The sequence below is a fragment of the Nanorana parkeri genome, unplaced genomic scaffold (assembly GCF_000935625.1).
Source record: "Nanorana parkeri isolate BGI_ZX_2015 unplaced genomic scaffold, ASM93562v1 scaffold516, whole genome shotgun sequence".
NCBI lineage: Eukaryota > Metazoa > Chordata > Amphibia > Anura > Dicroglossidae > Nanorana > Nanorana parkeri.
The window spans coordinates 687,443-702,496 of NW_017306784.1; the positions used below are offsets into that span (position 1 = coordinate 687,443).

Consider the following 15,054-nt stretch of genomic DNA (forward strand, 5'->3'; position numbering starts at 1 on the left):
GGGGGGGGGGGCGTAGAAGCGGTGCCATTGAATTCAATGCACCGCCACGCCCCCTCCTGTCCCAGAACGCAGGGGGAAATTTTGTGAGGGTTTGCGGTGCGTTCCAGCAGCTATCGCTTTGGCACGCACCACCCTGACAGGTGCTGTAAGCATCGCAGCGAATGTCCTCACAAGGTTGCCGTGAGGTCCCCAGCAAGTGCAGGACTTTACAGCAGCCACCTGTGTTTGAAAATGTAAACTGCTTAGTATCGGGGCATTTTCAATAATACAAGTACTTGTGAACATGAGGTATCGGTGCATGCCTATGCGGAAGGCATGTCATTTTTGCTGATGACATAGAGGTGTGTATTGGGGTTGATTATCCCTGGAGGTGTTTTAACATAGAACATGATTCACTATTGTTTTTAACGTTGATCAAGTCTCTGGAAACCAAAGTTCAATATGTCTTACTGCAAAATAATGCACTTGGAGGAAAAATAATCTTGTCAGAGTGCAGTATTGGGGTACAGTGTTGGCCAGTACTACATAATAAAAGGTTCAGGAGTGCATATTTCCTAGAATTGCAATATTATCAAACAGTTTGGTCAGGCAGCAGGTAAAACATATAAAATAAAGGGGTGCATCACTAGAATATATCCGTAGTGAGGATGGAGGTCCTGATTCCACTGTATAGATCTTAAGTTAGACCTCATGAAGATCAAGAACACAACTCAAACTAGCAGGAGGAAAGGTCAAAACTAACCTAAAAAAGTATTTTGCTTGATTATAAATTTAAAATGCCATGAACAGATGTGGCCAAATTTGTTGGTACCCTGACACAACTGACACAAAAAGCTGTTTTTGAACTATGTTGGATACTGGGAAGCCTGATCGTAATTTACTGTTCTAAATATACCTTTTCTTGGCTTGAGAATCATGAATGGTCCATAATTAATTTACCTGCGGCATCAAAACAATTATATTTTTATCCATTTTTGTCACATTTTAGAAACCATGGATGACTTGTTACACCAGTGCTTTTTTCATGCATTGAAGTATAAAGTGAAGAAATCAGACCTCCCCCTGCTTACAAGTGCATTTCTTAGGAATTACCTCTTTGCATGTTGGTGAGTTCTAGGTCCTGTTCATCTTATGTCCATGAATTTACATTGAGAATACATGTCATTTAGTGCCATCTACATTATTTGTTGTGAGGTAGCTAGAAAATGGTGTGCGGTATGCTAATTAGATCATGCTTGAAATCAATGTGTTGCAAGTTAGAAGAGGTTGTCCAGGCAGAATTTGGTAGTAGATTGTGATTTATCTGATGTGAATACTGATGGTGTTGTGGATGGTATATGGTCACTGATGTTCAGTGCAGTCTGTCAAAACCTTTGCCCATGTTCTAGAGTAGTGATGGGCTCGGGCATGTTCGCAGCTCCACGTGCCGAGCCCGCCAGGAAGCTGACAGCGCCGCAGCGTCAATCACAGGTACTGAGACATTATCCCGGTCCGCAGCTACAGAGATCGGGAAATGTCTCAGTACCTGTCATTGGCGCTGTCAGCTTCATGGCGATGAATAAATCAGGAATAGCTATAATGGTGTTCGAGGCATCGGAATAATTTAAGGATGGGCAGATTTTTTTAAAATAATGCCACAACCAAATTTCGCTGTTTAAGCCAGCCTGTTATCAATTTATCTGTGCATATTAGACGATTGGAAAACTCTGTGATCCTTGATATCATAGAGTTTTCCAATGCTACTTGGAATGTATTGCTCCTGCAATTATTGCAGTCCTTTTGGCAACCCTGAGATAGCAAAGATGTATTGTATTGCATAATTGTATTGCGTTGTATAAAGTACCATTTTACTCCCTGCAGCATGCATCACAGTTCAGAAAAGGTCGTAGTGTGCTTTGTTTGTTGTACTGAAAATTAAGCAGCGATTACCAATTTACCATAAGATGAAACTTAATTTCATGTTTCCGGATAGCATTCTGGTTCGGATTTTCTTCATAAAAACTAAGATAGGCTTTTCTTTACAAAAAATATTTTTTAAATCTCATTTAATGGGTGTACCTGAATCCAGTTTTTAGACATGGTGTTCATAAACATTTTCACAACAGTGTATGCTTGTATAATCTGAATATGTATTTAATGCTTTGTATTATAGGTGTTTAGTGTTTTATTGTTGAAATTGTCCACTGGGGCATGTATGGTTACTGGCTGTGCAAGTACACATTTTTCCAACAGGCATCATTGTTGCCTTCATATGTGATTCTTTATGATTGGCAGTTACTTTCTGCTATTTTGGTTTTTTTGGCTCATCACCATAGTCTGAATCCAATTATGTCCCTGATTTACCAATATTTTCTAAAGCTACACATGTTCACTCTTTCCAGTAGTCTTCTCTGGTTGTGATCTATAATAATTTTTGTAAATGTAATTTGTTTATGTTTAATTGCCATGTAGCCAAAAAAAAGAGTGTACTTAAAAAGTATTGTGCAAACCCACCCCTCCCCCACCCCCCAAAAAAGAAAAACAGAACAAAAAAAAAAATGGGTAAAATGCATTACTGAATTCAGTGTGATTTTTGTGTATGGCAATATTAAAAAGATATGATGACCGTGTCATTTTTATCTTTCCTTAGCCCTGAAGGACAGCAAGTGGATATTAAAAAGTCTAGCTACAAAAAGGTAATCTTATATGGCAGTACTCCCACTTTTGTGTGTGTTTAAGATATAACTGCACTCACTTTTGTACTTGTTTCAGCAGCCTCTAAAAATGTAATTATGACATGTTACCTTTACTGAACAAGAAGTCTGATATCTAACAATACTGACTGCACGATCCTCTAAATATTTTCCTGTGCCCTGGAAAATCTGTTCCTAGTAAGCAGGTTGTTCCATTCAGAGTAGGCCTCTTGCCAGTAAAAGTAATCCATCATACAGGGATTTTACAAAAGGTGCCATTTGTTTACAAAAATGTAAATATGGCGTTTATTATTGAGCCAAAATTAACCGCCTCCTGGCCGCCCATTGTGCCATAAAACGGACGGACTGCAGCTTCCTGGATCTGAGCGGGAGTATTTAAACGTACCATCAGCCACTCGCGCGCAAGGGGGAACCTGCCCAAATTTAAAAACGGGTAGCGACACATGTTTACATGAAAGCAATGGCTTGTATAAGGTGCCAGTTTGTTCTACCCGCTGTCCCGCTGGTCCCGGGCTCAATGGTGGCTCTGTGACAGAGGATCAAAGTAAGATCTGTACACGATCTCCCTCCATCCCCTCTCCGATGTCAGAATGCATATTACATCACTTGTATATGCATCACTTCCGCTTTCTGCTGTCACTCTCAGATCTCTGCTTCAGCTTCTTTGGGGGTCCCTAGATGACATTCGGAGTCTTGGAGCCCCCTGGTGTCTCCATAAAGAGGACCTGTCACATCCTCTTTGCTATTACATAGGGGGGTTTCTTAGTCCCCTATGTGTTAACAATAAAGTAAAGTGAAAAAAAAAATAAAGTTGCAATCATTTTAGGGCCATTAATCACTGATGGCACTAAATTGATGAGCGGTAAAAGCTTTTAAAGCGTTGCCTATGGTCAATTTTGGGTATGGTAGTTTTTTTGCGATTTTTCACGGGTACGTGCAATTTTAAAGCTTGACATGTTTGGTGTCTATTTACCCGACGTAACTCCTCTTCTTTTTATATTTTACCAAAAAATTGGGTAATAGTAATTGTATTATAAAAAAATGTACTGCTAATAATTATGTGATATACATTGTATTATAATCACTTACATCTGTTTTTTAAATGTCTATAGATGAGTCACATTAATTGGATAAAAACATTTGCAGTTAAGATATTCCAAATTGGAACACAGTGCCACAATTTTTCTGCTCCCACAAGACAAATCTTATTTAAAGGGGGAGGGAGCTCTAGATCAGAGGTCTGATATATATCTATATAGATATAGATCTATATCTATATAGATATATATAATCTCCAGAGAATTACACAGGAATGTTAGGAATTCTTAAACAGTCAAACAATTCGGTTGTACTGCCGACACTGGCAAACATAAAACATTAAGCCAGCCCCTGTAGAACCTTGCCTCTGTCATTTCTTTAGTCTTTTTGTTACTGTCCTAGAAGGTTGGATGCCTTTTCTTCAGCTCTGCTAAGAGAAAGTCATACCATGTTTTTGCTAGTGATTTTATTCTGCGTTTTATTTTTTCTGCGATCAAGATATTTTTCTTTTTTTCCTCTGGGCTGTTTTATTTTTATATTGGGTCCAGTAAGCTTCTTTTTTGTTGACCATGTTACTTGTTGGTCTACTTTTCAGCGTCACCTATTTTTGACCTGAGTCTTCTAGAATCTGTTCACATGAAAAACTATTCCACATTATTAGTTGCTGTGGTTTGTGAATGGCAAATCAGAGGGAAGGGGTAGAAAGACAACGCAGTCCACTTTTTTTTGTTGTTTTTACTGTGTGTGTCCAAAAAAAGCTGGCATAGGGTCCAGGAATGGTTACCGAGATTGCCTGTGGTCGCCCTGCAGCTGATCTTTTCCCTGTTGCTGACTTGCCATGCCTTATTTTGCACTGTCTTTGTGTGGCGATAGCACCTTGGTAGACGCAGGGTTTTGCTACCTTGTGTCAGAGCCTCTAGCAAGGACAACATTGAGCAGCACAGTAGTGACATCACCAAATCTCCTGACAATAGCAGTCTGGCACAGCAGACCCTTACATTTACACGGCTACACAGCTACTGTATGAGGCTGACATACAAGAGCCTAGACACCCTTACATACCAGAATGTACACCGCTATTTTACCAGTTGAATTCCAGATGATGCATATGTTTTTATGGATATTTTTTAGGCACATTTAACATTTCTAGATGTCCCCTATAAGACCCCGTTCACACCTGGGCAGTTCGGCCGCACGGATCCGCCGACATGAACGATCACATACATTGCTATGGGGACCGTTCATGCGATGGTGCAGGTCCACGCAATCCGAACCGCCACCTGCCCGAACTGCTCCCTGCACTATTTTTGCTGCGCTGATCAGTTCAGTTTCCATACAGCTTTCAATCGAATGAAATGATCAGTGCGCTTTTGCCCGTTTTTAATTGGGTTTCAGCGCTGAAACACAGTTAAAAACTCCCAAAACCTCCCTTTTTGAGATCAGTGCGGTAACCACCCTGATCCGCAACTGCCCTGGTGTGGATGGGCTCTAACACTGCAAATCTTTTATTTTTGAGTCCATTTTCACTGTAAGGTCATGTTACGTTTACTGTAATATTTAGACTTTTACTGCCACTCACCAAGTTTCTGAAATTGGGAGTCAATCAAATAACCTGACAGGCCAGTTTAGTGCCTCGGCTGTGTTCATTGTTTGTCTAATGATGGACAGGGTATAATTTTCATAGACATGTACTGTCTTGACTGAGATTGACTAACCAGAATTAGGAAGTTATTCAATTTCTTTTTGGCCTGGCTCTGATTGGTCTTTGGTGAGTTAGTGTTGAATGTATACATTGCATTGACGGAGTCCTAATTCCAGTAAATGGCTGGTAACTTTTCCAGGAATTACTCCTTTTCTGATGTAAGATCTGATTTGCATTGGGGTCTTCAGTCTCATTATTAATACAACTTTGAGATTTTACATCCCTTCATTGTGTCTTTCTCAGAACAGCCCAGTATCTTTTTTTTTTTTCTTCGAAGTGCTTGTCCAGAGGAGTGCACAATAGCAATGTGTTTTTTGTGAGTTAAGATACCCTGCTTCAAGTTAGGCAGCCCATTTAAAAGGAATCACACAAAACACATCTCAGTGCCTGGAAATTCTGATCCTGCACACTGGAGAGAAAGCTGGAGTAAAATAAGCCCCATCATTGGTGTCAGTAGCAGTAATGGTAACCCTTGGCATTGGTGTCAGTGGCAGTAATAGTAACCCTTGGCATTGGTGTCAGTGGCAGTAATAGTAACCCTTGGCATTGGTGGCAGTAATAGTAACCCTTGGCATTGGTGTCAGTGGCAGTAATAGTAACCCTTGGCATTGGTGTCAGTGGCAGTAATAGTAACCCTTGGCATTAGTGTCAGTGGCAGTAATCGTAACCCTTGGCATTGGTGGCAGTAATAGTAACCCTTGGCATTGGTGTCAGTGGCAGTAATAGTAACCCTTGACATTGGTGTCAGTGGCAGTAATAGTAACCCTTAGCATTGGTGTCAGTGGCAGTAATAGTAACCCTTGGCATTGGTGGCAGTAATAGTAACCCTTGGCATTGGTGTCAGTGGCAGTAATAGTAACCCTTGGCATTGGTGTCAGTGGCAGTAATAGTAACCCTTGGCATTGGTGTCAGTGGCAGTAATAGTAACCCTTGGCATTGGTGGCAGTAATAGTAACCCTTGGCATTGGTGTCAGTGGCAGTAATAGTAACCCTTGGCATTGGTGTCAGTGGCAGTAATAGTAACCCTTGGCATTGGTGTCAGTAATAGTAACCTTTGGCATTGGGGTCAGTGGCAGTAATAGTAACCCTTGGCATTGGTGTCAGTAATAGTAACCCTTGGCATTGGTGCTCAGTAATAGTAACCCTTGGCATTGGTGTCAGTGGCAGTAATGGTAACCCTTGGCATAGGTGTCAGTGGCAGTAATGGTAACCCTTTGCATTGGTGTCAGTGGCAGTAATGGTAACCCTTGGCATTGGTGTCAGTGGCAGTAATAGTAACCCTTGGCATTGGTGGCAGTAATAGTAACCCTTGGCATTGGTGTCAGTGTCCACAAAAATAACCCCTAGCATTGGCGTAAGTTGCAGTGCTATTAATATTCCCCTTCCCCATTAGTAGTCAGTGTTGTTAACCCCCACCCCTCAGTTGCAATGCTGTTTAACATCCCCACCTCCATTGGTGGTCAGTGGCAGTGACATTTAACCCCTCAGCAATAGGAGGTTACTCACCTGCTCACAAATGCCTGATCTGCTTTCATTCTCTCTGAGACCAACACTTTAGAATTAAGCTTTATCTATTACAATGTTCATAATTCTGATATTTATAGGTTTCACATATTCCATTTTTTTGCCACACATCAATGTAGTTTCCAAATGCCTTCTTGTTATCTAAAAAGCACATCCTGTGTTTTTTTTACAGTGGCTTGGATATATTTATGATTTATCTTGGCAAATATTGTCTAAATACAAGAGCCATGTGTTTGCTTACTGAAATCTTTGGTGTGTTTTGTGCATTTCTTTTGTAATTCAGTGTAAAACTTTCCTGTAATGAAGACCCAGTCACTGCTGCTCTCTCTGCTGGTGCAGGGTGACTGGTCTTGTATCTGCGCCCTCCTGTAGTTTTCTGCAGGCAGCCTGTAGTGCATGGGCCTGGTCCGTCCTTCCGTCCCACCACAGTTCTGCTCTCTGCACAGACTATGTGAAGCATAGTGATGATATCAGTGCTACTTTTACAAGGTAATAATTGGGGTTGCCATGGCAGTTGGTGCACACAGAGTGGATTTATATCCTTTTTGGCTATCAAGGAATATAGAGTATTTTAAAATTCATTTTCTTTGCCTTGAGTTCTATTTTAAGGTTGCGTTTCTTTGGTCTTAATAGATACTTCATAGTCTCATTGATCCAATGGTTTACATGTTCTGCTTTATATAGTCTTAATCACTAATATTTATTTTGTTTTACCCTAGCTGTCAAAGTTTCTACAGGTCATGCAGCAGCGTAACATCTTGCAGGTGAAGGAGCTTAGTAAAGGGGTAGAAAGCATTGTTGAAATACAGTGGAAGCATCCAGAGTAAGTACACAGGATATCAGTCGCTGTTTCACATGGATAAGCAGAGTATTATGAATTTAATATTTGACCCTGAAATCCTAGGAGTGCTTACCATAGTCTTCTTTTTTTTTTTTTTTTTAAATACATTTCTATGTTCTTAGAAACAGAAAAACTATAATTTTTAGAGGCATATATAGTGTTTTGGATAGTCAGGAAGGATTAGAACTCCTCTTAGGCTTTACTGCAGCCACGGGCTGCATTGGAGAGATTTCTTCGCTTGCCTGTATGCTAAGAGGTTTTGTCCTCAGGACACAAAGTGATGGGAAATCTCTCTTAATAGCAACACAGACCAAAAAAAATAGATTTTTATGGTTGGGGGTAAATCTCTTCAACGGAACCCTGGATAGCAGCAAAACCATCCAAAACTTAAAAAAAAAAAAGGTATAGATAAACTTTCATAAGGGTGCCGAGTAAAATCATACATGAGAAAGTCACATTTTGGCAAATTATCATTTCCAGTTTTCCGGACCATTTCCCAACCCAGAGTTTCAACATTTGGCATATCCGGGAATGTTCCAGTTGCAAATTCTATTATGAATAATGCAATATCACTAATGGTTTTTAAAGTATAAGTAAGGCCAAAAAAATTTTCCTTAGTATCCATTGGGGGACACGGTAATAGTGGAAACTCCTAGTTGGGCTATACTGCTGTCCTCGAGGTCTGGACACTGGCAAAACAAAAGATGTTTAGCCAGCGTACTGTAAAATCCGACCTCATTTTTTTGCTTATTTTCCCTCCTGAGAAAAACCCTACATGTATTTTATTTTTTTATGGCTCTCAATATCTTTGTTGATGTACCGTATTGTTCGCTCCATAAGACGCACACCCCCCCCCCCCCAAAAGGCGGGGGAAAATGTGTGTGCGTCTTATGTAGCGAATCCCTATGGCCCCACGCCCGAGACATGCAGTTTCGGGCGCCGGACGTAGTTTTTTTGTACATTTTAGCCCTGCTAAAGCAGAGCTAAATGTACAGTAGGAGCCACTGCTCGTTTAATACGAGTGATCTAATCAGATCACTCGTGTTAAAACCGAGCAGCGGCGGCGATCGAGATCCCCATAGAGCCCCTAGAGCAGACACTAACTGCAGCTTCTGTCACAGCTTCTGTCACAATATGTTTCCCCTGTATTAAATGATAAAACATTTATTATAACCCAATTTTTTGGTAAAATATAAAAGACGGGGTCACGTCGGGTTAAAAGACACCAAACATGTCAAGCCTTAAAATTGCGTGCTCCCGCAAAACCTCAAAAAACTACAATCCCCAAAATTGGCCATAGACGATGCTTTAAAAGCTTTTACCGCTCATCAGTTTAGTGTTATCATTGATTGATGGCCCTAAAATTATTGCTCACACTCCGGCGTTCGCGGCGATATGTAACGTGTAGCGCAATTGTCGTTTCCGCCACTGGTGCACCGGACGCCTATTTACGTTTATATGTGCGTGAGGGACTTAAAAAAAATTTGGTTTTTTTTTAAAAACTCTTTTTATACGTGACTTATTTTTTTTACTCTTTTTATGTTTTTTTACACTTAATGCCATTGCTATTACATAGGGGGATAACAATCCCCCTATATAATAGCAAAGGCACACTGACAGGTCCTCTTTATGGAGACATTATGGGTCTCTAAGACCCTTAATGTCACCTGGGGACGCCAAAAAAAGCTGATGAAGCAGAGATCTGCTTCATCAGCTTCTTCTCTCTGGCTATAGCAGCCAGATGACTGACAGGTGAATGCGGAAGTGATGTATTTACACATTACTTCTGCATTCACAGCACGGAGTGAGATCAGCAGGGAGGAAGATGCTGATCTCCCTCCCATCTTACCTCCTGACACCCTCCCGAGCCAGTCCCGGGCCGCAGATGGGGCAGCGGATCGCGGGATTGAAGGTGAGGGGTCAGGAGGGGGGGCGGCGATGGCACTTGAGGGGGTGGGGGTCATGCAGCCAGCACATACACAGCCGCCGATCGTGTGTATGTGAAACAGCCGGTAACGGCTCTTTACATCGTACGGGTTTTTTCTGCCTGTGTGCGAGCAGAAAAAAAATGCCGTCTCATGACGGCAACCCCCGATGTGAGTCCGCCGTCCGTCCGTTTTTTGCAACAGGCGGACGGCAAGTGGTTAGTATAAAATATATGCAGAAGGCCCACGTGTTTAAAGGCTTAGTTGCAATATACCTTTAAAACAGTACATTTTAGAAAGTGGAACTTGCATATTTTGAAATAAAACAGACAAACGTCAAACCCTTCTAATCTAATTTTCAATGCCAATATTTAGGTCACATGTCTGATCGTCACCCTAGATGTGCATCCTAAGCATCTTGCCTTTTATTGTGGTTCTTTTTTTTTTTCTTTTTTGGCAGTGTGATATCTTTTGTTGCTCCAACCACTGTTCTTCCATTAGAGACCTGTGAAACATCAGATGGTGGTCGAAAGCAGTCGTATCAGCCTCCCGAAATCAGCTCCCTTTATGGAATCAATGCAAAAATGCTGCCTTTGTTCCAAGCATCAGGGCACAGGTAAGCAACAGAAAGAGATACGTTCTTGAGAGTAAAGTATGGTAGCTCACAATGTTACTATATTCAAGCCTGTAAATCAAGTGTTAGCTTGATTTTCTGAGCATATTCATTTGTAAGGGAGGTGGTGGTTTGCAGGCCTACAAGTCTTCTCTGCTTTGGATATTTGACACTTCTGGAATTCTTGGGTACTGGCATTTCCATGCTATGCTGTTAAGATTTCTTCTGCAAACCTGTGTGACTACAGTTCACACTATTTGATGTAGGGGCCAGCAGAAGGAATCGCAGTGTGCAGCGGGAGACCAAGCATCTTACACACCAAATTGTGCTACCCCCACAATGCAAGGGTTAACTGCTCATTTTGGTTTGGTTTAGGGGTTCAAAAAAAAAAAAAATATTCTCACCTGATTCTAATTTTTTCTCAATGTCATGTTATTTTTTTTTTTATTTAGTAGCAATTGTTGAGATATTGTGTGGTTGCACACTAATAATGATTTTAGTTTATGATTTCGTTCATCATATTTTTTTTTAAACAAAATAGTCTATTTCTGGTGATCATAGTGAAAACGGATCTCTGAAAATGCATTTTTATGTAATGCAGTTAAAAAACTGAATAAGTATTCTTCTCCAAAATTATCATTAAATCATCATTTTATAGTCACATCATTATAAAATGGAGACCAGCTTTGTGCACTCAAGGGGTTTCAAGTGATTGTAGTATAATTACATGTGTATCTTGGAGGTCTAACTTTTGGTGAGTTAGACACCTAACCTTGAACACCTACTTGACACCTAAACACTTGAAAAAACACTCCAAGCAAAAGGTGATTGAAAAGTTCGGGAATGGATACAAGAACATTTTCAAGTCCCTGAATATCCCTTAAAATACTGTTAAATAAATGATCAATTTCAAAGCACATGGCATAACTATACATTTGTGAAGAACGAGCTGTCCACCAGAAGTAAGTGATGCAAGAAAAAGACCAATGACCAATATTTTGCCACTGTACACATCATTGGTTCGGCCTCATCTGGAGTATGCGGTCCAGTTTTGGTCACCGATACTCAGAAAAGATGTCCTTGAGTTGGAAAAGGTCCAGCGGGGGGCTACCAAACTCGTAAAGGGGTTCAAAGACCTGAACTGTGAAACAAGGTTGTTAAAATGAAATATGTTCTCGTTGGAGGTTAGGAGATTAAGGGGGGGCATGGTTTTCTTGTATAAACTGTTCAATGGTGACGGCAACATTATTATCAAACTGTTTACGGCTAGCTCCGTAACAAAGACCAGAGGGCATCACCAAAAATTGGTAGAAAAACATTTTCAACACACGGGGCGCAAGGTGTTCTTCACAGTTAGAGCTGTAAGGGTCTGGAACTCGCTGCAGCAGGACGTGATTTCATCTAAGAATGTGGAATCATTTAAGAAACTCCTGGACGAGTTTCTTGGAAACCTTAACATAAAGGGGTACAAGTACTCTTAAGAGCAAAATCACACATAGACCTGTATACACGCACACACACCAGCTCGAACATAAATGCATACACGTAATAGGTTGGACTTGATGGACTTATGTCTTTATTCAACCTCAAATACTATGTAACTATGTAATGATGGAGGCCACCAACAGACCCAACATTCCCTAATAACTCTAAAGAAGTTATAAGTCTCAAAGGCAAAGGGTTAAATAATTATCATCATGAGCAAACAGCCTTCAGAGATGTTTAGAAATGGCCACACAGAAAAACAAGTCCTATTTTTTTTTTTTAAATGGTTTGCCTAGAGAAACACTGGAATGTTTCAAAAAGTGTCGCTAGTATTCTTATTGCCAATTCTGCAGACACTGCTCAGCCTCACAAAAAAAAGGAGCCTTGTAGTTAGATAGCAGTCAGAGCCTACAATTTCTTCTTAAAAGAGATCTATGGGGTAAGTGTTTTTGTGTTTTCCCCTATAGTTCTCTTAAGGGTCACGAGAGGACATATACTAGCGTCCTCCCGTGACCCAAAGCTCAGTATATCGCGGGCTACAACTTGCGGTATACTGAGAACGCCGCAACAGGGACGGATCTTGACATTACTGTCGAGATCCACCCAGCTGCGTGATTGACAGCTGGCTCTGCCTATCTAGAGGCAGAGCCAGCTGTACCCGCCCCCTCCCGTTCCTCCACTCAGCGCTGCAGGATCGGGGGAATCCCTGCAGGGACCGGTGAATGACAGTCACGCCTCTCTGCAGGGAAATGATCAAGAAGTGAGCGAGTGACGGTATGCGTCCGCTTCTCGATCTATTGAGCCAACGTGTGACAGTTTAATTGTCATGCTGGCTCGAGCCTTATAGTTCTCCTTAATTTTTTTTTTTACTTCTGTAATACATTCCTGGTCTCAACTCAAGTATACATTCCACTCTGTTTCTGAGCTTATGTAGGGCGCTTCTGGTCCTCCAAGGTGCCTTTGATCACATAAATGCACGTGTAAACACATCTTGATGCTATATTACTTTAGAGGATGCGTCTGTATTCAGGATGCCATAGATAAACATTTAAAGAATCTGTCTAAAGTCTTGTTTTTGCTAGCAGGCCTGGAATTGCAACCTTCCATGACTGTGATGTTAGTCTGTTAAATCAGAATCTGCATTATATGGCTAAGTATACACCACATACAAGGCATATGTTTTCTGGTTTAAAAAGGTATCTCTCAATGCATTCACTCTCATAAATAAGACATAACAAAACATACAATTAAACATACACAGCCCCAAAATACATATACAGTCACCCCATATGCCCCCTCTCACAATTATACTGTACAGTAATTGCTTATACATAAATTAATAAAACTGATACTTTTTATAAGAAGACTATGTCTCAGTACAAGAAAAACAAACAGTATCCTGGAGCTATGAAATCTTCAATAATCCACATTGATCATTTCCTAACTCGAAAGTTTTACAAATCCTTAATTGTGGACAAATTACAACTAATGATTTTTCCTGTAGCCCTAAGAATACACTGTAAACTGTTAGCATCCTGTTTGGAGGTGGAACCAAACTAACAGTATCAGCAAATTTTGGGGCAAATTAAATCTCTTGAGCAAACGCAGGAAATACATCCTCTCTTGAGCTCCTTTGATAAATGTTAATATTGGTTGTCCATCTCTGATCCCATGAAATGGTAAGACTTCAGTAAAACATTACTATTATAGTACGCGGAAGCACTGCAGGACTATTTTTCCTGAAATCCACCGTCCTGTGAACATTAAGCTCCAAGCTGTTAGAACTTCACCACCAATATAGTAGTGATTAATGATTCATACCCTGAATAGTCTAAAGTTGTTAGTGGTGTACCCAAAGGTTCAGTGTTGGGCCCCTTACTTTTTACCAGATACCCATAGCTTGCAAACACCAGAAATTGTTGATCCAAGGAATATTTGGTTGACTTATGGGCAATACTCTGAATCGGCTGTGGTTATAGGGTTCTGTTGATGAAGGTTTTTTATTTATTTGTTTTCCACTATTGATTGACCTTGATGGACTTTTTTTTTTTTTCAACCTGACTAACTGCGTGATACTGTATTGGCTCCGATGAATTGTTTGTGTAGGTCGTAGGACCTATATGTGTACATTGACTCAAGTGGCTTATGTGGTAAACTATTCCACAAATCCTTTCCGGAGTGTTTTATGAATATTTGTCTTGGGACCTAATTGGTGTATGGACTATGCTATACTCCATTGCTCAATTATTTACATCAGTGACCAGCTTTGAAGCTGTTTTAAACCTTGAATATAAATAATACTTATAATTTCGTGGTTTACAATAATTGTTTTTTTTCATGTTGCAGGAAGGGTGACCTGCTTACTCACAATGAGGTCAGAAGTGTCACCATCACATATGTAAAGACCAATGAGCTGGTTCATTCTGATAAAAAGTAAGTATGCTGACCTCTTAAAAAAAAATACAATTCTGCTTTGTAACCCACAAGTAAACTGACCCATGTCATTCTGATTTCTCCTGACCACTGGTGCCCAGCCTGTGGCCTTTTGCCACTTGTTGGGCAGCTCCTGCAGACACTGTGTTTTGGTTCTTATTTAATCCAGTGAAGGAAAAGTATTATTTAAATTGGCTTCTAGCAATTAAACAGTTTGGTTTATTTGTTTCACAGTATCCCAGCGTTGTCCTAGTATTTCTCAGTATTTACAGCTTTGTCTGCTGTACATACCCTTTCTCTTTTTATAAAGGTTTTCCTCACTGAGCTTTTATAGTGGATCTTGCTGAGAGAAATATCATATGTATATTGTAAAGCGCTGTGCTAACTATTGGCGCTATATAAATCCTGTATAATAATAATAATAATAATAATAATAATATGTATAGCAAGTAATTTTTAAAGGGGCTTTACGGAGCACAAATATGGGAGCATTGATTTGTAAAGGGGTAGCAATAGCAGTGACCTCCGGCAGTCTCAAGTAACCTTACTCCAGTCTATGACTGTCTTCTGAAGCAAGTCCCCAGTCTTTCACCATCTCCTGTAGCATGTCTGCAGTCCCTGACCATCTCATGTAGCATGCCAATAGTCTCTGACCATCTCCCGTTGTATGTCTGCAGTCTCTAATAGCTTTCTGTAGGATTACATTCGTTGAGTATTATGTGTGGTGCTTTCGTGATGCCAGGGGCTGCACACGAGGCCCTCCTTATTTATTTTTTTTTTTTGTAACAGTTTTTCTTCAA

At 40.5% G+C, this 15,054-nt stretch overlaps 1 protein-coding gene across 2 annotated transcripts in view; it reads left to right on the forward strand.

Moving 5' to 3' along the window:
* The window catches only part of EIF2D (eukaryotic translation initiation factor 2D), a 41,302-nt gene that overhangs the window by 18,310 nt on the left and 7,938 nt on the right, over positions 1 to 15,054 (forward strand). Inside the window, exons 7-11 of one of the 2 annotated variants that reach the window (XM_018561316.1) lie at positions 989 to 1,106; positions 2,630 to 2,675; positions 7,677 to 7,780; positions 10,184 to 10,339; positions 14,168 to 14,254. In XM_018561316.1, the coding sequence (XP_018416818.1) occupies positions 989 to 1,106; positions 2,630 to 2,675; positions 7,677 to 7,780; positions 10,184 to 10,339; positions 14,168 to 14,254 (511 nt within the window). The remainder of the gene's footprint in view (positions 1 to 988; positions 1,107 to 2,629; positions 2,676 to 7,676; positions 7,781 to 10,183; positions 10,340 to 14,167; positions 14,255 to 15,054) is intronic. The other variant, XM_018561317.1, reaches the window with a different exon arrangement.